The 26,643-nt window shown below is 42.9% G+C and overlaps 1 protein-coding gene across 2 annotated transcripts in view; it reads left to right on the top strand.

Annotated features, from left to right (window-relative positions):
• Positions 1-26,643, top strand: part of LOC126237220 (uncharacterized) — a 547,235-nt gene that overhangs the window by 391,657 nt on the left and 128,935 nt on the right. The window contains exon 1 of one of the 2 annotated variants that reach the window (XM_049947108.1): positions 20,440-20,754. The exons of the other annotated variant lie outside the window; for it this stretch is intronic. Within the exon in view, the coding sequence (XP_049803065.1) occupies positions 20,657-20,754 (98 nt within the window). The 5' untranslated portion in view covers positions 20,440-20,656. Of the gene's footprint in view, positions 1-20,439; positions 20,755-26,643 lie in introns of those variants that run through there. 2 annotated transcript variants of the gene reach the window in all.

The following is a 26,643-nucleotide window of genomic DNA, read 5'->3' as shown; positions in this document are numbered from 1 at the left end:
GGTGAGTTGTAATGGTTCAAATGGCTCTAAGTACTATGGGACTTAACATTTGAGGTCAGTCCCCTAAGCTTAGAACTTCTTAAACCTAAGTAACCTACGGACATCCCACACATCCATGCCCGAGGCAGGATTCAAACCTGCGACCGTAGCAGCCGCGTGGATCCGGACTGAAGCGCCTAGAAACGCTCGGCCACACGGCCCAAGCCCTTAATGTTGGAATACAGCACTAGTTAAGTGTTGCTTGACACAGTGATATCGGTTTAATATCTGGGCGTAATGGTGCAAAGCGATATGTAATGGAACGAGCTTGTAAAGATTGTAATAGGGAAAACGAATGGTCGACTTCGGTTTACTGGGAGAATTTAAGGAAAGTGTGGTTCACATACACTACTGGCCATTAAAATTGCTACACCACGAAGATGACGTGCTACAGACGCGAAATTTAACCGACAGGAAGAAGATGCTGTGATATGCAAATGATTAGCTTTTCAGAGCATTCACACAAGGTTGGCGCCGGTGGCGACACCTACAACGTGCTGACATGAGGAAAGTTTCCAACCGATTACTCATACACAAACAGCAGTTGACCGGCGCTGCCTGGTGAAACGTTGTTGTGATGCATCGTGTAATGAGGAGAAATGCGTACCATCACGTTTCCGACTTTGATAAGGTCGGATTGTAGCCTATCACGATTGCGGTTTATCGTATCGCGACATAGCTGCTCGCGTTGGTCGAGATCCAATGACTGTTAGCAGAATATGGAATCGGTGAGTTCAGGAGGGTAATACGGAACGCCGTGCTGGATCCCAACGGCGTCGTATCACTAGCAGTCGAGATGACAGGCATCTTATCCGCATGACTGTAACGGATCGTGCAGCCACGTGTCGATCCCTGAGTCAACAGATAGGGACGTTTGCAAGACACCAACCATCTGGACGAACAGTTCAACGACGTTTGCAGCAGCATCCACTATCAGTTCGAAGACAATGGCTGCGGTTACCCTTGACGCTGCATCACAGACAGGAGCGCCTGCGATGGTGTTCAAAAATGGTTCAAATGGCTCTGAGCACTATGAGACTTAACTTCTGAGGTCATCAGTCCCCTAGAACTTAGAACTACTTAAACCTTACTAACCTAAGGACATCACACACATCCATGCCCGAGGTATTTAAAGTTGACTGTAGCGCCTAGAACCGCTCGGCCACTCCGGCCGGCTGCGATGGTGTACTCGACGACGAACCTGGGTGCACGAATGGCAAAACGTCATTTTTTCGGAAGAATCCAGGTAATGTTTACAGCATCATCATGGTCGCATCCGCGTTTGGCGTCATCGCGGTGAACGCACATTGGAAGCATGTATTCGTCATCGCCATACAGGCGTATCACCCGGCGTGATGGTATGGGGTGCCATTGGTTACACGTCTCGGTCACCTCTTGTTCGCATTGACGGCACTTTGAACAGTGGACGTTACATTTCAGATGTGTTACGACCCGTGGCTCTACCCTTCATTCGAGCCCTGCGAAACCCTACATTTCAGCAGGATAATGCACGACCGCATGTTGCAGGTCCTGTACGGGCCTTTCTGGATACAGAAAATGTTCGACTGCTGCCCTGGCCAGCACATTCTCCAGACCTCTCACCAATTGAAAACGTCTGGTCAATGGTGGACGAGCAAATGGCTCGTCACAATACGCCAGTCACTACTCTTGATGAACTGTGGTATCGTGTTGAAGCTGCATGGGCAACTGTACCTGTACACTCCATCCAAGCTGTGTTTGATTCAATGCCCTGGCGTATCAAGGCAGTTATTACGGCCAGAGGTGATTGTTCTGGGTACTGATTTCTCAATATCTATGCACCCAAATTGCGTGAAAATGTAATCACATGTCAGTTCTAGTATAATATATTTGTCCAATGAATACCCGTTTATCATCTGCATTTATTCTTGGTGTAGCAATTTTAATGGCCAGTAGTGTGTAAAGAAGACCGCGTATTGGACACTAGTGCGAGCCATTCGAATATTACTGGGATCCGCATCACGTCGGTTTAAACCAAGATATCGAAGCAATTCAGAGGCGGGCTGCTGGGTTTCTTACCGGTAGTTTCGAACAACACGCAAGTATTGCGGAGATGCTTCGGGAACTCGAATGGCCATCCCTGGAGGCAAGGCGACGTTCTTTTCGGGGAACACTATTGCGAAGATTTAAAGAGCTGGCATTTAAAGTTGACTGCTGCCGCCAACGTACGTTTCGCCTAAGGACCACGAAGATAAGATAGGGCTCGTACGTAGGAATGTAGACAGTCGTTTTACCCTCGCTCTTCTTGCGCGAGGAACAGGAAAGGAAGTGACTGGTAGTGGTAGAGGGTACGTTCCGCCACACGCCATTAGTTGTCTTGCAGAGTAGAGATGTAGATGAAGAACAAGAAAGATAAGGCTTCAATGTCCGCTCAGCGATTAGGCCGTTAGAGACTGAACAGGCACTCGAATAGGGAAAGGACGGGGGAAATATATCGTCTGTCCGATTTCAAAAGGAAAAATCCTGACATTCGCCTAAAGCAGTTTGGGGAAAATCACGGAGAACTTAAATCTGAATGGTCGATCGGGGATCTGAACCACTATTCCCCAGAATATGTGCCCATTGTCTGATAATTGCGTCATCTCGCTCGGTTTTGTGTATTACAGACTTAGCATACAGTCTTCACTCGATTATTCCGCTGTCAGACTTTGCGTAGATGACATAGCTATCCGTTAAAAGTAGCAGAAGGAGCAAATGAGGACTTCATTAAATACTGATCTTAAGTCAAAAATTAGCAATCAGGTCTTACCGCAGCGAACTGTAAGTTACCACTGAAACTCAGCATCTTTTGTCTACTCAAATAATCTGAACCATGAGCGTAAATGCAAATACTAGCCAAGCCGGCCGGTTGTGCTGGTTTATTGACCAAGAACGGCACCTGTGCAATGCCATCAAAACGTTGCAGGTGTCAGTCGTGATCACAACAGTGTTTTGTGTAGTTGTGAGTCGGAGCGAAGTGAATTCGAACGTGGGCATTTGGTTGGTGCTCATATAGTGGTTGCTTCCGTAACCAAGGTAGCCCAAGTGTTTGGTGTTTCAGGATGCACCGTATCGAAGTTTTATACCGCATACAGAGAAAGCGGAAAAATATCATCCACTAAAGTCAGAACGCGGACGAAAGTGTGTGTTGAGTGATCCTGACGGATGGTCGTTGAAGAGGATTGCGACTAAAATAAGTGGGTGACAGCTGCGTAAGTCACTGCAGAATCAAATGTCGCCCTCGCGAACCCTCTCAGCTGCAGATGATGATTTGGGCAGCCATATCGTGGTATTTCAAGAGCCCAAGATCGCATTACTACCAAGGATTGTGTGACCATTTTGGCCGATCACGTCCATCCTGTCGTATAACGTTGTTGCCTAATGGCTGCTGTCCACACCGTTCGCATCGTCAAGGACTTTTTTTGTGAGCACGGGAATCGCTTGACCAAGAGGGAGTTATGCGACATAAAAGAAAGTTGGTAGGCGTGTTTCCGCATCTAAAAGGTGATGTCTGTTCAAATTTCACTCCAGTTGCATAAGAGTGGCGCTAGTAGCGTAACTATCAGGGTGCAGATCAGGTTTGTTTTAAATACACGCCGTAACGGTCGTAAGCTTTAGTTACCTTTGAGGTTGGTTGGTTCTGAGCACTATGGGACTTAATATCTGAGGTCATCAGTCCCCTAGAACTTTGAACTACTTAAACCTAACTAACCTAAGGACATCACACAAATCCATGCCCGAGGCAGGATTCGAACCTGCGACCGTAGCGATCGCGCGGTTCCAGACTGAAGCGCCTAGAACCGCTCGGCCACACTGGCTGAATTTGAGGCTGGACGTGGTGTAACAGGGTTACCAGAAGCTGGATGCTCCTCCTGCGATATTGCAGAAAGACGCGGCAGGAATGTAGCCACTTTTCATGGTTGCTGGCTGTGGTGGTCCCGAGAATGTACGGTCTCAAGAACAGGCTCCACACGGCCACGTGGCACTGCTGAGAGGGAAGACCATCGTGTTCGGGATATGGCACTGCCGCATCGTACTGCATCTGTAGCAGCAGTTTCAGCAGCAGTTGGCATCCAGTGACGCAACAGACTGTTGGAAATCAGTTTCTTCGACAGCTCCGAGCCAGACGCCCTGTAGCGTGCATTCCACTGATCCCAAACCACCGCCATTTGCGACCTCAGTGGCTTCAAACGACAGGTCATTGGAAGGCAGGGTGGAGGACGTAGGGTTTTCTGATGAAAGCTCCCTGACAGTGATGACCATGTATTGGTTAGGAGTGTGTGTGTTGGGGTTTATGGGCGCTCAACATCGAGGTCATCAGCGCCCTTATTGGTTAGGAGGAGATCAGTTGGGGACCTGCACCCAACCTGTGTGCGTGCTAGGCACTCTGGAGCTACACCTGCAGTTATCGTCTGGGGTGTGATTTCATATGACTGCGGAGCTCTGTCGTGGTTATCCCACGCACCCTGACTGCAAAATTGTACTTCAGTCTGATGATTCGACATGTTGTGATGCCATTCATGAACAGCATTCCAGCGGGTGCTTTCCAATGAGATAACGCTCGCCTACATACCGCTGATAGAAATCAACATGCTCTACAGAGCGTCGACTGGTTGCATTGGCCTGCTCGATCACCAGAACTGGCTCCAGTCGTGCACATGCCGGACATCATCGGACTACAACTCCAGCGTCATGCACAAACAGCATTAAAACCATTCGTGTATTTACTGTCCAAGTGCAACAGGCAAGGAACTTCATCCCACAAATTGACATCCGACGCCTGTTCGACACAGTGCTTGCACATCTGCATGCTTGAATTCAACATTCCGCCGGTTACACCGGTTGTTAATGTACCAGCATTTCACATTTGCAATGGCTTATTTCACGCTCACATTAATCTGTGATCTTTCAATGTTAATCACTTAAATGTGTTACCTAGACAAATGTTCCTGAAATTTCTTTACTCTACATTAATTACTTTTTGGTGTTGCGATTTTTTTCCGCCGGTGTATTTCAACGAGTCAAGATGATACAATGAAACTTGAGTTGGTGTTAGTCCTCTACATACTAGCCCTTCAATGCGACAATCTGGTGCAGATTTTTGTTGAATAAGTCATCATTGTGCCTGTGCAGAAAACATCCCACCTCGAAAATCATTGCGTCGTCATTCTGGAAAGGACTGTCACGCAGTGATTTCTTTATCTCAGGGAATAAGAGCAGGTTTCTAGGTGCCATGTTAGGAGAATGTGGGGGGTGGGGGGGGGGGGTGGGATGGAGGGAGGAGACAAAATTTGAAAGCCCAAAGAAGTTGCATGTGTTACTGTGTCCTGTGCAGATTCAGAGGATGGAGCAAATACACCCTAAAGCACCGCTTCTGGCAATGCTTCGTCATGGCAGCCTTCTGTGTAATTTCGCCAGGCATCACATCACGACAGTCTCAATAAACAGGTAATTTCCCTATTATACCTGGACCATCGCCTTTTTTCTTCGGTTTTGAATCCGCATGGTTGCACTGCTTGCTTTTCTCCTTTGCCTCGAGGAAGTAGTGGTGAACCCAGCACTCATCCATGGTGATTACACGATTAAATAAGTCATCTGGTCTGACCTGACACAGCTGCAACATTTTCGCTGCTGTCCCGGTTCGACTGGTGTTTTGAATGCCTTGAGCAGACTCAGAACCCAGCGGGTGGCGACCTTTGTCACGTTCCAGATGTGGTGCAAGATGCTGGAAACTGATTCCTAACTGATTTTCACTTTACCCACTATTATCATGATTCAGGTACGCTGGTCTTCGAGCACCAGAGTCTCCACTTCACTTACTACTCCTGCTTATTCACAAGGAGATGACCTGTCACTTTGTTCTGCGCCATTCAGACTTGTTTGGCCAAGCCGGAAACGTCTGTACCACCTTACTACTGTGTCTTATTGTAGTAGTCCACTGTTCCCCTACACTTCCAGCAAGACAACATGCATTTTCGCGGCCCCTTTTAGGGTAGAAACGAATTAGCAATTGATGCTTCACTTTATCAGTTTGAGGCGCCATTTTATTTGGGCTACTGTAGCGCCATCCTACAGTTCTGTGGAGCTATGATTTCAATGTATGTTGCATGTGCAGACATGTACCAGAAAACAAACAAAAAATTAATTACGAAAACTTCTTTTTTTGAAGTGGTAATTAAACCTCTATAACCACCCCTCATTCGTGAACGATGCCAAATATCTGGGATCAACAACCTGCTCGGGATCTACAAATATTTCTCAGCCACGTATACATAACTCTCGTAGGGACTGTGAACATAAAACTACTACCCGACCACGATATTATTGCACTTGGCCTCCAATGGCCATTATCGGAAACACTCGGTGACGTTACAGTGACCAAGTACAGTGGTGACTATGGAAAGCGCATCACACTGTGAATGATTTCAAGACAGTTGTGCATATATTAAAGTCCGCGCAGAATACGATGGCCAGTAGAGGCGCAGATGGCAGGACACAAATGGGGAGAACAGTACTTGTGGGGGTGCACTGAAGGAAAAGTGCCGTTCTAAAGAGAAGCCTGCGCCCATATTATTTTGTAGATATTAAGTGGGACCTCATTCAAAAAGATCTGTCACATCAGCTTTAGTTAGTATCTAGAAAGAAGTCCGCCGAAGATTCAGCAATATCTTTTCCCCTGGCTTGTTAACCATTATTTCAGAGAGTCGTCATGATTGATGAATTTTAAGTAAAACTCACAAATTTCACTGGTTACGATGTTAAAATTTGCTTATTTCGTCAAAACAAGGCGGCGTTTAAAGGGTCTCATCTCACCAACATGTTGTGCAAAGACATTTGCGAAAGAATTCTGAAACAATGGTTTATTAAGTGAGGACTAAGTAAATGTAAGATCAGTAGCTTATGGAAAAGCACATCCTCAGTACAAAAAAGAAAAATGTAATATCTTCACTTATGCCACGCGGGGTAGCCGCGCGGTCTAGGGCGGCTTCCCTCGTCGGAGGTTCGAGTCCTACCTCGGTCATGGGTGTGTGTGTTGTCCTTAACGTAAGTTAGTTTAAGTTAGATTAAATAGTGCGTAATCCTAGGGTCCGAGGACCTCAGCAGTTTGGTCCCATAGGAACTTACCACAAATTTTCAAATTTCTCCACTTATTTTGTTCCAAAACCCATAGCATTTCTCGTTTCACCAGCTATCAATGGCCCTTAAAAATGACATACTTTCATCTAAAAAGTCTGTAGTCACTTGAATAACACGGTAGATAATGAAGTTTTGCATAATAACAACATGGCAAAATACTCTCTTCTTTGCGTGCTATCGTTTGCCAAGATCTCATTTCGATATCTGAAACTATTTATGAAATATGAGGAATATTGTGAATATTTCACTCAGGCTTTATCACTAGCGCAGCGCAGTCACTAATGAGTGTGCTACGTCAGATCAATTTTCTCGAGATTGGTTCAAAAATGGTTCAAATGGCTCTGAGCACTATGGGACTTAACATCTGAGGTCATCAGTCCCTTAGAACTTTAGAACTACTTAAACCTAAGGACATCACACCCATACATGCCCGAGGTAGGACTCGAACCTGCGACCGTAGCGGTCACGCGGTTCCAAACTGAAACGCCTAGAACCGCTCGGCTACAGCGGACGGCTCGAGATTGGTGACAGACAGATACCTCTAGCCATATCTAAAGAAAAATTCAGTATGTTAGTTGAATTTCATACACAGCAACATAACATGTAATATGAACCACCGCAAAATCTTAGAAACCTCAATTTTTCATTGTAGACTTTTCCGAATTTCGCGCAGTGTCTCACTTCAACGTAAATATAACAATAACTATGATCACTAACGAGTCCGCCCCCGGTAGAGTGGTCAACGCGACAGAATGTCAATCCTTAGGGCCCGGTTTCGATTCGCAGCTGGGTCGGAGATTTTCTCCTCTCAGGGACTGGGTGTTGTGGTTGTCCTGATCATCATCATTTCATCCCCATTGACGCACAAGTCGGCGAAGTAGCGTCAAATCGAAAGACTTGCACCCGGCGAAAGGTCCACACGACTGGAGGCTCTAGTCACACGACAATTACATTTTTATCACTAACGAAATGATGGAGACATCATAATGAATCCGACATATAAAGCTACAAGTAAAAGAAAAGTGTTTTTTTTTTTCCACTGAATATCTTCTGTAAAATCGTTTGAGAAAGATTGCAGGGCATGCGTCTTCGATTGTGTCATCGCCGACGGCCGAAAGGTGGCTAACACTTGTCAGCCTCCCCTTCCGAACAAACGAAAGAAGTCGCCCAAAGCTTTGGACGAAAGCTGGTCACTGAGCATCGACCATCGTATCCTGTGCGGACTGTATCAAGCGGTTTATCGCGGCTTGGTGAAATATCACGATAAAAAGTCACGATAAGCCAACCGAAGCGTCCTCACTTCCAGGCGCAATAATATTGTGGTCGACTAATAGACGAACTTGCTCCCACACAGAAGCAACGCACAAACCAAACGAATAAAATGAGAATGAACTTCAGCAAATACTAGATTTGCAATAAAAATTGTCACCTGCCACACCATTACCAGCTTTTCACTTTGAACGGGTCCAAAATCCTTCTATAAACAGTTCAGTCGCATATTTACATATTTCAAAAGAAATTGTGATCGGACTATGTACTAACATTGTCCTACACGGCAGAAATACTTTTATTTTCTTTATTTCGTGCATATGAGGAAGAGTTTCACTTGGCGTTATTTCTGAGTGCTATATGCAGCGAACCTCATCACTGTCCCCACGAAAAACTTGCGCTTCATTTGGCAGTAGGCAGATAGGGAATGACTCATTCTCAGCCGGCCGCGGTGGACGTGCGGTTCTAGGCGCTCCAGTCCGGAGCAGCGCTGCTGCTACGGTCGCAGGTTCGAATCCTGCCTCGGGCATGGGTGTGTGTGATGTCCTTAGGTTAGTTAGGTTTAAGTAGTTCTAAGTTCTAGGGGACTGATGACCACAGCAGTTGAGTCCCATAGTGCTCAGAGCCATTTGAACCATTTGAACTCATTCTCAGATATATTGTAGAAAATCATAACGATATTTTGGTGACGTGTCCCATATTCGTCGTTGGGTGGAAACGGACATAAACAAAAATAAATGACATTTCTATAACGATGCACTCATTGCGCTAGTCCATAATTATAAGCAGAGAATGATTGCAAATGGAGGCTAGAGTACACTGGAAGTCGTAAGAAGCTACAATATAATTCGAAAAGAGGTGCTAAGCGGCGACTTATTAAGGACTGTCTTATTTTTAGTAAGTTTTTGAATTCATATAATCGGTTGCAAATAATATATTGTTCTGTAGGTCAGTTTGCCGTTGGCGAAGAACACGGAATGCTGGTGATCCAAGTTTGGATAGGATGTAGCAAGGGAAGGATACGGTAGTGATGAATAATTAATTGCAATTAATCGATTAATAGTAATTATTTTGTTCTTTTTTTTTTTTAAAAAAAGGCTGTTGAGTGGCGATTTGCTGCCCATAAGTTGATAATGCAAAGAAGCCGACTCTCCCCTAGTCGTCAATGAGTAATGTCGGCAAAAGTTTAAACATTTCTGTCGACTGTGTTCTGTTTACGATTGCTGACAACATCAGCGATCTAACATTAGTGGCTCGTAAGTGATGTGGCGAAGTGTTGAGTTGTGTGTGTCAGTTAAAAAATAAATAACATAACGAGTGCGTTTGAACATTAAGGTCTCTTGAATGTGCTTTCACCAAACCTTGTTACTTCTGTCGTAATTTATGCCGTGATCAGTACGAGGTACACGAACCTATGAGTTGTTAGCACCTGAGAGAAATAACTAAACGTTCCCCTTTTTCACCTCCCCTCACCATACGACGGCAGAGTCACTATTCCACTGCTCCCCGCCCGCCTATGAAGATTCCGGTCTCTTATCCGTAAGCAGCCCTTATTGCCGTGCCCACATACCATGTTATTTTGTGTAGACACGCGCTTTAAGTCATGGCATTAAAGAAACCAAGTGTTGCACGGTTACATTTGAGAAAGGTAACGAGGTTCATGTACGAGGAAGCTATATCCCATTATCGTGAAACGTGTGAGAAATACAGCTAATCTGATGAATCACTTGAAAATTAATCACGCGTGTCTAAAAGTAGTAATTGACAGAAATTCATAGAGTCAAGCAGACTGCGTTTTATTGGCAGGACACTTAGAAGATGTAACAGATCTACTAAAGAGACTGCCTACACTACGCTTTTCCGTCCTCTTTTAGAATACTGCTGAGCGGTGTAGGATCCTTACCAGATAGGACTGACGGAGTACATCGAGAAAGTTCAGAGAAGGGCAGCACGTTTGGCACTATCGCGAAATAGGGCAGATAGTGTCACTGAAATGATACAGGATTTGGGGCGGACATCATTAAAATAAAGGCGGTTTTCGTTGCGGTAGAATGTTCTCACGAAATTTCAACCAAGAATTTTCTCCTCCGAATGCGAAAGTATTTTGTTAACGCCAGGGAGAAACGATCATCGTAATAAAGTAAGGGAAATCAGAACTCGCACGGAAAGATATAGGTATTCGTTTTTTCCACGAGCTGTACGAGACTAGAATAACAGAGAATTATTGTGAAGGAGGTTCGATGAACCCTCTGCTAGGCACTTAAATTTGATTTGGAGAGTATCCATATGGATGTACATGTACATGTAGATGTAGACAATCACTTAAAGACTACAGTAGCCTATTTCCCGTTTATGTTGAAAAAATAAAGAGTCAGTAAAGCAAACGATTACTAGAATACAATTAATCGGTATAATTAATCGACAGACTTAGCCAACGCCAATCAATCGACTTTTACTCATATTCACCCATGCCTAGCATACACTCAACGGAGCACCAGTTATACTCATCTTCTGCATGATTGCAGTACACGATTAGGTATAACAAATGCCGCCATAGTACGTTGTTCTTCTCGAGCGTTTCCTATAAATCGATATTCAAAGTTTTAGAAGCCTGTTGAACACCATACAAGGACGCCAGCCGTCGAGCACAGGCGTCCGCTCTGACAAAACGTGGAGAAATATCTCGAGTGGGCCGGCCAGAGTGGCCGTGCGGTTCTGGGCGCTACAGTCTGGAGCCGAGCGACCGCTACGGTGGCAGGTTCGAATCCTGCCTCGGGCATGGATGTGTGTGATGTCCTTAGGTTAGTTAGGTTTAATTAGTTCTAAGTTCTAGGCGACTGATGACCTAAGAAGTTAAGTCGCATAGTGCTCAGAGCCATTTGAAGCCATTTTTATCTCGAGTGGACTTTATTAGTCTTACTCCTTGGTACCGCACCATTAAACAACGTTCGTTTTCGTATCTCTATTGAAATAGGGATGGTTTACGCCAAAAATTACTTCTGAACGGCAATTCTTTTTAAATGCTAATGATGTGCGTTTTCCTCCATTACTATTAAAAATAAAGTGGGTTACGTCCATTGTGGTTGTCCAAATATGTAATGTGTTTTTCATGCTTCTGTGATGCAGTGGGTGGACCAAAAGCACTACCCATTACCGTGCCTAATACGGTATAGGAAAACCGTTGGCATTCAAACAAGCTTCCAGTCGTCTCGAAATGGATAAATCCTGTACGGTTTCCGAGGAATGTTATATCATTCTTCCCGCAAAATAGTAGCAAGTTCAGGTAACAATTATGGTGAACAGCGATCGCGCACCCATCTGTACAAAGTAGACCACAAAGATCTGGTGACTGTGGAGGCCAGGAGAGAACGACAATTCATCCTCGAGCTCACAAAAACATGCCTGGACATATTACGGTATATTGATAATTTTTAATTATGGACCGTCTGACAGCAACTGAATAAAACACAATTTTAGTGTCATGTGCGTTTCGCCTTTATTTTCTGCAAGGCATCATCAGTGGCCTGGAATATGTACATATGTTTGCTATTTAATTTACATTTTGGTCACTGTATCTATAGGTTATAAACAGTTCTTGTGGTTGGTATTTCCTATTAAGTAGTAATGTTTTGAACTGTACTTACAGGTTGCGTGGACGATTTCCTACATATTACGCTCCTGTTGCATTTTTGGTGTTGTTCTTCTTCTTATAAATGCCAATTTGCGGTGTCCCCCCCCCCCCCATTTCACAGCACTATGAACTGAACACTTGTTTCGATGCAATTTTTTGGTTTCTGTTGATGACTGTCAGATGTTTTTGCCAAATATCGAATGTTATTGCCAAACTTTCGAGTGTAATTATTGAAGTATCTGTGATCTGTTCGTGTGTGCATTTGTGTGTGTGTGTGTGTGTGTGTGTGTGTGTGTGTGTGTGCGCGCGCGCGCGCGCGCGCGCGTGTGTGTGTGTGTGTGTGTATGTGTGTGTTTGTGTGTGTGTGGACAATGCCGGCTGTGTAAACAGGGGTCCTATTGGCTTGGAACACGGCATCACCATTGGTGAATAATCATTATACCATGAGATGGAGCTGATCAGCCAGAATGGTCACTCTAATCTTGGTGGTAATGCGATCTTGCAGAATAACCATGCAGCTCATGGAATACCACGATAGCCGGCCGCGGTGGCCGAGCGGTTCTAGGCGGTTCAGTCCGGAACCGCGCGACTGCTACGGTCGCAGGTTCGAATCCTGCCTCGGGCATGGATGTGTGTGATGTCCTTAGTTAGGTTTCAGTAGTTCTAAGTTCTAGGGGACTGATGACCTCAGATGTCAAATCCCATAGTGCTCATATCCATTTGAACCATTTTTTTTTTTAATACCACGATACAGTTGCCCAAATCATCGCCAGAACCCCGCCATATTTCGCTCTTGGGACGTAAACTCGGCCAGAAGTTGGAAACAGTGTGAAACAATGCTCATCCGGCCAAATGACATTCATCCATTTCCCTGTACTCCAGGTTTTATGGCTTCAGCATCACAATTTCTAGGTATTTGCATCAGTGATGATTGGTTTTGGAATTCCAGCTCACCCTACAATTCCCTGCTTGTGAAGGTCCCTTCGTGTTATTTTGGTGCTGACAGAGTTTGCGAGTGTGACATTCAGTTCTGCAGTGACTTTTGCAGCTGTCGTCTCTTATTTATCGTCACAGTCCTCTTCAGTGGCCGTCTGTCACGAGCACTGATTGTGATTGTGATTTGATCAACGTCGTTTTCCCTCTTTCATTTTCTTCGGTATAAATCTTCGAAAAGGTGCCTCTTGAAACACCAAACGCATCTACCACCTTGGTACTAGCACCAACAATTTCCTCACGTTCGAATTCACTTATCTGCGACATAATGCGCTCGCAACTACGCAGAACACTGTTTTGCCCACGTATTGAGGACATTGCGCAGATGCCGTTCGTGGTCAAATGCAAAACCACAATCTGCAGGCTTGGCTAACATCTGCATTTATGCTCTAGTATGAATTTCTCGCGTTGTTTGCATATTTTTGTGCAACCCCAGTAGATGCAAGCCCAGATGCTGTCGGCCTACTGGTGACGACGAAGAATTGCAATGTTTAACTACTTCCCTGCGATAACTCTCAAGTAAGTGTATCTACACTTGTAATGTTGTTACTTTATTTTTCTATGAAAGCGGTACCGATAGACAATAAAAGCGGGTTAAAAGCTGTGAGCTGTCTGGGGAAGTTAACCGTGCATTACTGCGCAACTGTTTCACCAGGTATCTAGTCTAGGTTTACCAAATTCCCAAACAGACTAACATTAATTATAATCTTTTAATAGTCATACAACAACTGATATATATATATATATAAAGAGAATTTAAATAAAAAGAAAGAAATCAGTTTATATTTGGAAATTTATTTTAAGATTGATCATTGAAATTTCAGCATATTAAACTCGATTCATAACTAAGCTGGCGCCTTACTTAGGATTGTGAAAATGTGAGTTTGTAATCTTACGAAACACATCAAATATGGAGCCAAGATTGGGAGACTGTATACAACACTGCATTCATAAAATAACACACGCAGAACGTTGAAACATATGCACGAGGAAATTAACCACAACCAACCGATTCAATTTTCACCCAAAGAAATTACGTTCGTAGCACAATCCTGTCCGTCATGTAATTACCACACACTGGTATACTAAATTCATACTAACTCTCTGTGAAATCTTCCCAAAAAGAATAGCTGAGGGCTACTTTGATGATTACACCACATGCTTCACGTGGTCAACTTGGTTTACACAAAGCGTATAACTACACAATAATTTTGATAATTAAAATAAATTAGATCGAAAAGCAATTTACAAAAGAAAAACCTCGAACTGGTTACTAACGTCTTACTATTAACCTGATGGGTCAAACAGTTATATAAGCACGTGGTACTGGTCTCGTAAAGTACACCCCACGTGAGTTGAACATAAAGAAAAGTTGCTATATTGAAAAATATTGTCAAGACGAGACGTTATAATCACACAAGCATTCGCATTTAAGATTGATCTTAGTTAGAGTTACTGATCAACACGTGGTTCCACTTTACTCACAAAGTAGTGACAAAGCAACTACCGGAAAATAATCTGAACTTCACACGAGAATTACACTGCGCTGCAATTTAAGATAACATTAGATATTTTAGAGCTAAACCTGAAATAAAGGTGATTAAATTTTCAGTTAGGCTGAACTTAAGAAATCCATTGTCCTACGGACTTAGCAGACACGCGCTTAGCCGGAGATCTTACCACTTCAGACGCTCGCCACGACCGACTGACTGGTCCCTTCCTGAGGGGTGGCTCACAAATACAAACGGAAGTGGCCAGAGGGGCAGCTTCCTATACCAACATGACAACGGACGGACAGAACCATACTAAGCATAGAAACCTCTCTGCTTTTAGAAAGCATAGTTACCTGTTCCGACGTTGGTCCTACTGTTCTTTAGCAGACAGGCTTGTATGCTACCCTCAAGCATGCAACTAGAAATACATTTGCTCATTCATCCTCTCACACAGAATGGAAGGGGGATGACAGTATCTTATCATATACAGTATATAAAATAAAGCGGATGTAGGTTCCGTATGAGACTGTGTGACATGAATTACATATAAACTGTGTTTTAAAGTGTAGTAGTGTGACAGATCGTTCTTGTTTATGTGTAAATGTAACACGTTCCACTACTCAGTCTCCTCCCAGATAGTCAGAAACGCCACAGTAAATTTAGAAGAGGAATTTATGCCGTAAATGACAACAGATTTAAGAAATTAAACATGAAAGGAATCCAACAGAGACCTTTCACACTGAAGCGCCAAAGAAACTGGTATAGGCATGCGTATTCAAATATAGATATATGTAAACAGGCGGAATACTCCACTGCGGTCGGCAACGCCTATACAGGGTGTTACAAAAAGGTACGGCCAAACTTTCAGGAAACATTCCTCACACACAAATAAAGAAAAGATGTTATGTGGACATGTGTCCGGAAACGCTTACTTTCCATGTTAGAGCTCATTTTATTACTTCTCTTCAAATCACATTAATGATGGAATAGAAACACACAGCAACAGAACGTACGTTGTTGGATGAACCATTCGAAGAAGTGACCCGTGGAGGCCAATCAGCTGCTGATAGTGCCTGCACACGCTGTACATGGTACGGAAACAACTGGTTCTCCGTAGCACTCTCCATACAGTGACGTGGTCAACGTTACCTTGTACAGCAGCAACTTCTCTGACGCTGACATTAGGGTCATCGTCAACTGCACGAAGAATTGCCTCGTCCATTGTAGGTGTCTTCGAGGGACACCTTCGTTCTGGAAATCTGTCTCGATACAAACGTACCGCGCCACGGCTATTGCCCCGTGCTAATCCATACACCAAATGGGCATCTGCCAACTCCGCATTTGTAAACATTGCACTGACTGGAAAACCACGTTCGTGATGAACACTAACCCGTTGATGGTACGTACTGATGTGCTTGATGCTAGTACTGTAGAGCAATGAGTCGCATGTCAACACAAGCACCGACGTCAACATTACCTTCCTTCAATTGGGCCAACTGGCGGTGAATCGAGGAAGTACAGTACATACTGACGAAACTAAAATGAGCTCTAACATGGAAATTAAGCGTTTCCGGAAACATGTCCACATAACATCTTTTCTTTATTTGTGTGTGAGGAATGTTTCCTGAAAGTTTGGCCGTACCTTTTTGTAACACCCAGTATAAGACGTCAAGTGTCTGGCGCAATTGTTAGATCGGTTACCGCTGCTACAATGGCAGGTTATCAAGATTTAAGTGAGTTTGAACGTGGTGTTATAGTCGGCGCACGAGCGATGGGTCACTCGTGTATCCTTGATAAGTGTACGACACATAGATTTGCGCCTCGCCTGGGCCCGTCAGCACCGACATTGGACTATTGATGACTGGAAACACGTCGCCTGATCGAACGAGTCTCGTTTCAGATTGTATAGAGCGGATGGACGTGTTCGGGAATGGAGACAGCCTCATGAATCCATGGACTCTGCATGTCAGCAGGATACAGTTCAAGCTGGTGGAGGCTCTGTAACGGTGTGAGGCATGTGCGGTTGGAGTGATATGAGACCCCTGAAATGTCTAGATACGAACTCTGACAGGTGACACAATGTAAGCACCCTGTGTGATAACCTGCAGCCATTGATGTCCATTGTGCATTCCGATGGACGGGAATTCCAGCAGGACAATGCTACACCCCACACGTCCAGAATTGCTACAGATGGCTCCAGGAATACTATTTTGAGTTTGAACACTTCTGCTGGCCACCAAACTCCCCAGACATGAACATTATTGAGCACATTTCGGATGCATTTCAACGTGCTGTTCAGAAGAGATCTCCGCCCCCTCATATTCTTACTGATTTATGGACAGTCCTGCATGATTCATGGTGTCATTTCCCTTCAGAACTACTCCAAACATTAGTCAAGTCCATGCCACGTCGTGTTGCAGTACTTCTGCCTGCCCAAGGGGTCCTACACGATATTAAGCAGGTGTACCAGTTTCTTTGGCTCTTCAGTATACATTACTAACCGGCTGAAAGTTCTTTGAGTACCAGTTGCAGGTTGGCTACCTATCGGCTTTCATGGGGGAAAAAATTGATTAATGTGTTTAATATAACTGTTGACTGAATATACAAATTTAAAATGTTGTTATAATCTACTCATAAAGAGGTATAATCGTACGCTAAAATTTAAGATAATTAATCAATTATATATACGTTAGAAACTGTGTATATGCCTGGAGACAGCGTAACTCAGAGCGCGCAAATTACTCTGATTATATTCATCCATTATGAGAGCACTTGGCGACTTCCAACACATCTTACACATGATTTCAAACTATTCCGAAACTTCCTCTCTGCGACACCACCCACAAAATAACAATAAAAGTTTGTCGTTTACTACATTCTGCTGTTCATGCAGTAAAAGTTCAGCGTCTCGCATGACGTTTTAATTTATTCGTTCTTTGCAACTACTTCTGTCCTCAATGCATTTTTCTGACAGTATCCACAGATACCACTGAATGTACGTGCAAAATAATTGTTTCATTGTACAACTCATATCTTAAAAGAAAAATTAGCTTTTCAGGAAAATGTCAATAGTTTCTCAATATCGGAAGTATAAATGTTGATACGTAATGTTTGCTCGAAATTATATTGTTATACTGCAGTTTAATGACTTTGGCTTTGGAACTTACTTTTTCTGCAGTCAAGCATAAAATAAACATTTGACGCTATGCATTATTCGTCAGAAAGATCTTACATGAGTGTATAATGGAGTTATTTATTTTTATCACACTGTCGGTTTACCAGTTTTGGTTCCGACTTTTTCACTAGTCTACAGGCGAATAATCCGAAACTAATAAAACCAACATAATTTTATGGTACTGCGTTTTTAAGCATAAAAGTTTTACATGCTTATCGTCAAATAAGTAACACAATATTGTTTACACAGTAATCAGTCGTCTGAAGTTGATTTATAAAGGGAATTCGATTCCTTAAGGGGCTCCGGAAAGGCTCAAAATCATGAAAAGTTCAATTTTTACTTTTTTGCGTTTTCTGAATCTGCAGACTATTACCTTTTAATAGATATATAATTTATTCAATTCCGAAGACTACAACTATTTTTAAATTTTTTTTGAAATGTGTTCTACATGGACGTGACCCACTGTGGCGCTGTTAAACTGCTGTCAAATGGTGTTATTATTAACGTCCGTGTTCATCAGGTACATTTTAGTGATGTGAGATAAAGTATGTGTTGTGGCTAACCTGTGATGGTTCAATATATATCGCTGGTGTGATTGTCGATTGTTTCATGTTTATTTACTTTGTCGTTATCTCGAAAATATTCGTAATTAATTCTGTTTCTTGAGTCTCTGTTTTGTTGAAGTATAATAATGAGTAAAAGTAAAGTTATTAGAAATCCTCTGAAGGCTTTTAAGAAAAGGAGAAATGTTGGAAAGCCAAAGGTATGTGTTATTACTGTAAACAATAAAGACGATGAAAATCCCCAACATAGCTTGTGTCCCAAAGAAGAAGACAGTTGGTGTAAATATAACAAAGGATTGCTAACTGGTGAAGTGTACACTCATAAGCATAGTCTGCCTCATGCAATAATGGAGGTGATAAAACCTATTTTCAGAGACTTAGCAGCACCTGAACTGTTGAAAAAGTGTATTCACGGAAAAACTCAAAACCCCAATGAAAGTGTAAATAGTGTTATATGGTCGAGAATCCCCAAGACTGTATTTGTTGGAATAGAAACACTTCACTTTGGTGTGTATGATGCTGTTGCGACTTTCAATGATGGCAACATTGTAAGGTGCAAGGTATTTAGAAATATGGGAATGAAGATAGGTTCTAACATGGTACGAGCGATGCTTGCTTTAGACAAGGAACGACTTCGGACTGCAGACAGGGCTGTAAAGAGTCTAGAAATACAAGCAAGAGTAAACAGGAGGAGGAACAAGAGGAAGCTGGAGGAGGAGTTTGCAGAGGATGAAGATAATCCATCCTATGGACCTGGAATGCACTAAAAAGTTAATCCAATCTTTGTCGCTCGATTCCCAAAACTTTTATTTTCTCATGCTAATTACATGTTTTCTAAGGATCTTCCAAACATATTTGTTTCAAACTTTCAGTAAATGTTACACAGTACCTTCTGCATAATTTAACACAGCCTTTTTCCAAAAAACTGTATATGTTTGAATATATAAATAAAAAATTGCAAAAGAATGTTGTGAATTTTCATTACAATTGAAAAAAATCATCTTTAATAACTGAACTAAAATTTTGTAAAATCCCTGTGTTAAGTTGTAGCCCATATTCCAATAAATAATCTGTAAAAAGTTCAACTTCCTACCTCAAATACTTTGTGAGGAAAGATGTAATTTATAAGCGTTATTTTAACATTGCAAGTATAGGGCGTTCCGGAGCCCCTTAAAGAATCGGGGGTGTTGCTGGGGTGGGGGGAGGAGGGCTTACTAATAGATAAATAAACGTTCATTTCATCATGATTCCTTATCATACCCCGGCGAGAATTTGACACTATGGTTATCGGTTATCAGTATTATTATTGTTCCGTTGGGACAAACATAGAAACATGGATACATGTAAAAAAAAAAAAAAAAAATTAGTTGAATATTAGGAAAAAAAAAGTTACGAGATTCAAACGCAGGACGGGTAAACCTCTAGTTTGCCGCCGTAGCCGCTGGTGCTATCGTTGCTGGCGCACTCGTAAGGTTTTCAGCAGGCTCGTAAAACTTTGGGCTTAGATATCTTGGAAACGTTTGAGGAGCGCATAGTATTAAGGCAGCATGTGTTGCATCTCTCGAGGTGCTGTAATGGTACGAATGACGCGTTCTGTTATCGAGTCTTTCCCAGTTGGCGTAATCAGCCAGTACGGACCAGGGTAAGGAATGCAGCAGTGTGGTGATTATGTCACCCGCTAATGTGCTCTTCAGGTTGCGCTTCCGTTATGTGGAGGGGTTCTAGCCTATGACTCATCGTAAGTCCCAGTCTCTTGTCTCCACCTCCAGCGTCTGCTCGCCATTTTGGAGCACGTGATTTGTCGTAACTCACAGTGGTACGGCGTGGGACTGCGGAGGAATGGTGGGGAGGACAGTGGTAGGGAGTTAACGCACGGGGCCTACGAGCTGCGCATAGCGCTCGCACAGTAGTCTTTGGGCGTCGCACGTGGTCGTTCCGTGGACGCGTTCAAAGCCCATTCGTTGCGGAAGAGGCGACAGTTGAAAATACTACTGCGATTAGCGCCTTGCCGATTGGAGGCACTTTGTGGAGAAACTCCACGTTGCCTTTTCTTCATTTGCCAAAGTATACTAGTAGCTTAAAGGCAGCGTTATGATGGGTATACTCCCATCTCACGCTTAATCGTGAACTATAAAATGATGCCGAAGTAACCGCGAGTTGTGTATCCAATTGATGCGGTGGTTGTGCGCATCTTATGAAAAGTGCATCCCTACCTGCTAGGGCAAACTTTCATTGCTTGCAAGCACCTTACTGAAGAGCTCGTAGTTTTGGCTACAAATCGTTTCAGAGTGCTCGGAGGACCTACTGTGAACTGTTGTTTCTGAGCAGCAAGTGAGAAATGGATAAATCTACTTCACCAATGCGGCGTCGCCGGAAAAATAAACCCCGGCCGAATTCGGCTGACACCACCACTGCGGGGTCTACTGCAAGCAACAGGTGAGTTCATCTAGATTAGCGTGTCTTGTGATTTTCTCGTAAATATACTGTACACATGCGCTGTTCCGAGTGCTTTTGTTCGCACTGCGGTTGTCGGGAACAATTTAGGCTTGCTGTTAAGTAATCAAAGAACTCCCACACTTTTGTTTCGGAAGAAAGCGGCCGTTCGAATAAAAATGAGAACTCTAAATATCTTTAGCCCAGCGTCAAACAACTGCAGACATTTATTTGATAGTTACATCTTATTTCTGCGACCGGTACTGCTTTCGCTGGATGCTGCAATCCATAGTGTTTGACGCAGAAACGTCTTTGATTGCGGCTGCGTCACTACCGTGAGATTTGCAAAGTTGGGAAAAATAGTTTCCAGCGCTATTGCCACGACACATCAACACGAACTCCATGTTTTGTTTCCTATGTCGACATTGGATCACTGTTAGTGCCAACAAGAAAGAAAAAAAATCATGTAAGAGGTGTATGCAAAGCATTTTTCCTAAGTTTCAGATGTCCATAATAGCTGCTCAAATGTATTTAGAACGTTGCTAAAATAGTGAAAAGTTTTTCCTTTGTTTTACATGGTTAAAGTTGTTTGAACATTTCGCTTACGAAATAGCTATTTACTTTGGCAATGATTTTCATCTTTTTTTTTTGTCTCATGGAATAGCATTTTTTTACGTAAATTGAACATTGATTAGTAGTTGCACATTTCGACTGCGGAATGTAGTATTTGTACACAAGAAATATGCTTGCTGCTGTTGTAATGAAAACTTATTCGTCGTCTTCCTCTGATTGCTGTTCAAAACTTCTTTCAAATTTCTGTATGGATTTTACGTGGTGCTGCAACCATTATACAACTCTATCGATAACGTCTTTTTGTCTTGAATAATAAAGAGTTTTGGCAGTCAAGACAAAACGTGTTACAAATTACGACCAGAACCACAGACTTTTCTTAAAAAAAATATCAGAATGTACATAAAAGTACTGAAGCCATGAGCTGATACGTTTTCGTTCCATAATATATTTTCAGCTTCTCCTGTATTCCAGTTGATTGCTACGGTACAGTTCTGTGATTTATATTTGTGACTGAGAATTTACGAACTCTTCCTTAAGCGATATCTGCACTTTTTGTGGAACAAAATTACTTGATTGTTTATATTTAATAAGTAGTGCAGAAACAAGTATGAGCTGGTGTGAAAGAAGCCACAGGTCCATATTCTAACAGGAATAGCTAGTTTCAGCTTTTGATACACTTTTTCTGTTGCTGGCTAGTCACGTATTGTCTACAGCTCAAGCCTGAACGAGAATTATATAAAAACAGATAACACAGTATACACTGCGGTGAATGTAACTTGGAGTAATTTAATTTCCATAAAAAATGCATATTTTGGCTGTGCCATTTATGACAGATCCTGCGTGAAAGTGGAACAACATTGTTTATTCATTATACCACAGGAAAGACGATACCAATTGGAAGCCACTCTTCCGAGCCCTTGAACTGTAAAAGAGACAATACATTTTTTGACAAGTTATCGGATCTGTTATACTTGGTTAGTATATTCGGAGAAGGGACCAACCAGCGTTGTCATCGGTCCCGTCGGATTAGGAAAGGAAGGCGGCCGTGTCCTTTCAAAGAAACTGTCCCAGCATTTGTCTGAAGCGATTTAGGGAAATCACTGAAAACCAAAATCAGAATGGCCGCACGCGGATTTGAACCGTTGTCCTCCCGACTGCGAGTCCAATGTGCTAACCACGGCGCCACCTCGCTCGGTTGTTAATCTTGTTGTCTACAAAACGGATAATCATCCTTCGTCCCTTTCACATCTATGTAATAAGCTAATCGTAAAAAATTATGTCTCTGATACCTGCATGATACACACAGCGTTGTGTTTGGTTTATGTTGATGTCATTTGGGCTCTATAATTGACTACTAGGAAGTATGCAGCGCGCTTTCCTAAAACAGTCAATGTGTCTGGTGCACTCTAAAACATTGCAGAACTTACAACAGACACTAATTCACGTGTAGATCTTATCCTGAGGAACACTACTCATGGATGCATTATAAGTCAATATATACTTTAACAGCAGAGATAAAGATACGATGAACTCCTTCTGTGCTGCGCGGGATGTCTCTTCTAACAGAAGTGTTTTCTCTGGTGTTTTGGCAAATATTCGCAATTTCATTTTGGAAATGTATAGCTGGAGTGAAATACTGCACATCGCATTTTTAAAGGGTCGGTTTGTTTCCAATTCCAAACGAAAAGATTTTTAAATCGGAATTTTACGTGCCTATTCAATTTCTAGCATTTGTAGACTTAGAGAAAGCTTTTGACAATGTTGACTGGAATACTCTCTTTCAAATTCTGAAGGTGGCAGGGGTAAAATACAGGGAGCGAAAAGCTATTTACAATTTGTACAGAAACCAGGTGGCAGTTATAAGAGTCGAGGGACATGAAAGGGAAGCAGTGGATCAGGGATTTTCTCTGCCTCGTGATGACAGGGTGTTGTGTGCTGTCCTTAGGTTAGTTAGGTTTAAGTAGTTCTAAGTTCTAGGGGACTGATGACCATAGATGTTAAGTCCCATAGTGCTCAGAGCCATTTGAACCATTTGAAGCAGTGGTTGGGAAGGGAGTGAGACAAGGTTGTAGCCTCTCCCCGATGTTATTCAGTCTGTATATTGAGCAAGCAGTGAAGGAAACAAAAGAAAAACTCGGAGTAGGTATTAAAATCCATGGAGAAGAAATGAAAACTTTGAGGTTCGCCGATGACATTGTAATTCTGTCAGAGACGGCAAAGGACTTGGAAGAGCAGTTGAACGGAATGGATAGTGTCTTGAAAGGAGGATATAAAATGAACATCAACAAAAGCAAAACGAGGATAATGGAATGTAGTCGAATTAAGTTGGGTGATGCTGAAGGAATTAGATTAGGAAATGAGACACTTAAAGTAGTAAAGGAATTTTGCTATTTGGGGAGCAAAATAACAGATGATGGTCGAAGTAGAGAGGATATAAAATGCAGACTGGCAGTGGCAAGGAAAGCGTTTCTGAAGAAGAGAAATTTGTTAACATCGAGTATAGATTTAAGTGCAAGGAATTCGTTTCTGAAAATATTTGTATGGAGTGTAGCCATGTATGGAAGTGAAACATGGACGATAAATAGTTTGGACAAGAAGAGAATAGAAGCTTTCGAAATGTGGTGCTACAGAAGAATGCTGAAGATTAGATGGATAGATCACATAACTAATGAGGGGGTATTGAATAGAATTGGGGAGGAATTTGTGGCACAACTTGACAAGAAGAAGGGACCGGTTGGTAGGACATGTTCTGAGGCAAAAAGGGATCACCAGTTTAGTATTGGAGGGCAGCGTGGAGGGTAAAAATCGTAGAGGGAGACCAAGAGATGAATACACTAAGCAGATTCAGAAGGATGTAGGCTGCAGTAGGTACTGGGGGATGAAGGAGCTTGCACAGGATAGAGTAGCATGGAGAGCTGCATCAAACCAGTCTCAGGACTGAAGACCACAACAACAACATTCGACAGAGCGGTACCAGAATAGTCTAGTGCAATATCGATATGTATTAACAGTTACAGTAAAACATGAAGAATAACCAGCCGGTACTCCAGCAGCGAGAGCACGGCCCAGTCTCGCATTGACTGCTACCGCCACGCTGGAACGATGTTCAGTCACTGATGGGGTACTGGTTGTTCTTCGTGTTTTATTGTTTCTGGTAGTACAAATCGCCAACACGAATATTGCACTAGTTTGATCTGAGCTGTTCTATCCAAGGTGCACGTGAAATTTCTATTTAAAAATATTTTTGATTTTAGCAGGAAACAGACGGACGCTTTCCATTGACACTGGTCGTCGCACAAGAGACGCGATGAGTATCATTTGTCTGGGCTGACTCCAGCTACATATTGCAAAAATAAATTACAAATAACTGTCCAAACACCGTAGAACATGCACCTGATGACTCTGAGGAGAGATGCCCAGTATATTAATAACTAATATTTCATTTAGGTGGCACCAAAAAATGGTTCAAATGGCTCTGAGCACTATGGGACTCAACTGCTGAGGTCATTAGTCCCCTAGAACTTAGAACTAGTTAAACCTAACTAACCTAAGGACATCACAAACATCCATGCCCGAGGCAGGATTCGAACCTGCGACCGTAGCGGTCTTGCGGTTCCAGGCTGCAGCGCCTTTAACCGCACGGCCACTTCGGCCGGCTAGGTGGCACCAGTTATTGTCAAAAACACTTGCCACATACCGCTGATGAGGCCACGTTCATCACTCTAAAATTCAATTTAAGGTACAAATTAGTCGTCTTTTTCTTCATGTTTGGTAACAGAAGCTGAAAGAGACGTTCATGACCCACATATACTTTTATTCCACATGTCAACAAATTGAATATATGCCAGCTTCGTGATGATAACTTCCCTGGTAGATGGATTTTTCGAGATGAGTTCTCTAGAGCTTCCCTCAACCTTCCCCTTATACAGTCGCCAGACTTTAGTCCTGGTTACTTCAAGAGCATTGCTTACAGCAGTATATTCGACCCACGAATCAATAAGCGGATTCATAAGGAGACTTAAAACTGGGAAAGCTACAAACAGTCGTTAAAGTTTGCTGAAAAGATCAGCACTGAAAGCTTTCTGGTTTACTTTATCAAATGAATGGAAACTTTTCCCCACATTTCTTATGAACATAAATGTTGTAACGTTCTGTAATCAGCAGATAATTACATACACATTCTACATCAATTACTGATGCAAACATTTAATTTTAAAAAAGGAAAGTGAATTGCGTCATTACCTTCCCTAACCCTTCTCCTCTCTCCCATGACTCTCTCTCTCTCTCTCTCTCTCTCTCTCTCTCTCTCTCTCTCACACACACACACACACACACACAGAGAGAGAGAGAGAGTGTGTGTGTGTGTGTGTGTGTGTGTGTGAGAGAGAGAGAGAGAGAGAGAGAGAAACAGAGACAGACAGACAGAGAAGTGGTGTATTTAGTAGCACACATCACGTTAATGTCTGCTAAATGCACTGAGCTGGTTCATCAGCAGTCGTAAAAGCCATCAATTTTCCACAATACATATTCTGGGATATTTTCTATGAAATATCGCAGAATAAGAATAGTGGTGCTATTAATGCAAGACACCTTAGTAGGTAAGTCTAGAAGCAATATTTGTGCAATACAATCATAAGAGTTAATGAAACTGCATCTGTTTAATTTGAGACTGTTGATCTTCAAAGTATCACATGGTTACTTTGAACAGAATGCAAACATTGTAGTTTTTCTCCAGATAAAGTTTTTACTCATCAACAAGTTCATTAATGCTCTGTATTTTTCTCGAACCAGCTGTTTATTAAGACTAGCTGATTACCCGGCGATGTGGGGGTATGTATGTATTCCAATCTTCTATTTGTCCATCCCATCCTTCTCCCTCTCCTCCTCCCTCTGCCCATCTCAACCTCACCACCTAAGTCTATCTCCTGCCCCACCTCCATCTCCTCTTCCCCTCCCCAATTCCACCTCCTCTCCCCTCCCCCCATCTCTGCGTCCACCTTCTCCTCTTCCCTGTCCTTCTCCTTATCCCCCCCTCTCTGTCTAACTTCTCCTCCTTCCTTTCTCAGTCCATGCTGCCCCCCTCTCTCTGCCAGTCTCCTCCCATTTCCCTTTCTCCGTCCATTTCCCCTCCCCATCACTGTCCATTTATCCTTCCCCCTCTCGCTGTTCGTCCCATCCTCTCCCCATCTCCTGCTTCCCCTCCCCGCCCCCCCCTCCCTCCGTTTGTCCGCCTGGCCCTTCTGTCGCCGCATTATCACTCCCACCATAATGGGAGGTTACTGGTTCTTACCCCCACAGTATTTATTTCCAGGTAGTAAG

The sequence above is a fragment of the Schistocerca nitens genome, chromosome 2 (genome assembly GCF_023898315.1).
Source record: "Schistocerca nitens isolate TAMUIC-IGC-003100 chromosome 2, iqSchNite1.1, whole genome shotgun sequence".
In the NCBI taxonomy this organism is placed as follows: domain Eukaryota; kingdom Metazoa; phylum Arthropoda; class Insecta; order Orthoptera; family Acrididae; genus Schistocerca; species Schistocerca nitens.
Note: the sequence above shows the minus strand (reverse complement) of the source record. Positions and strands in the feature narration are given on the sequence as shown.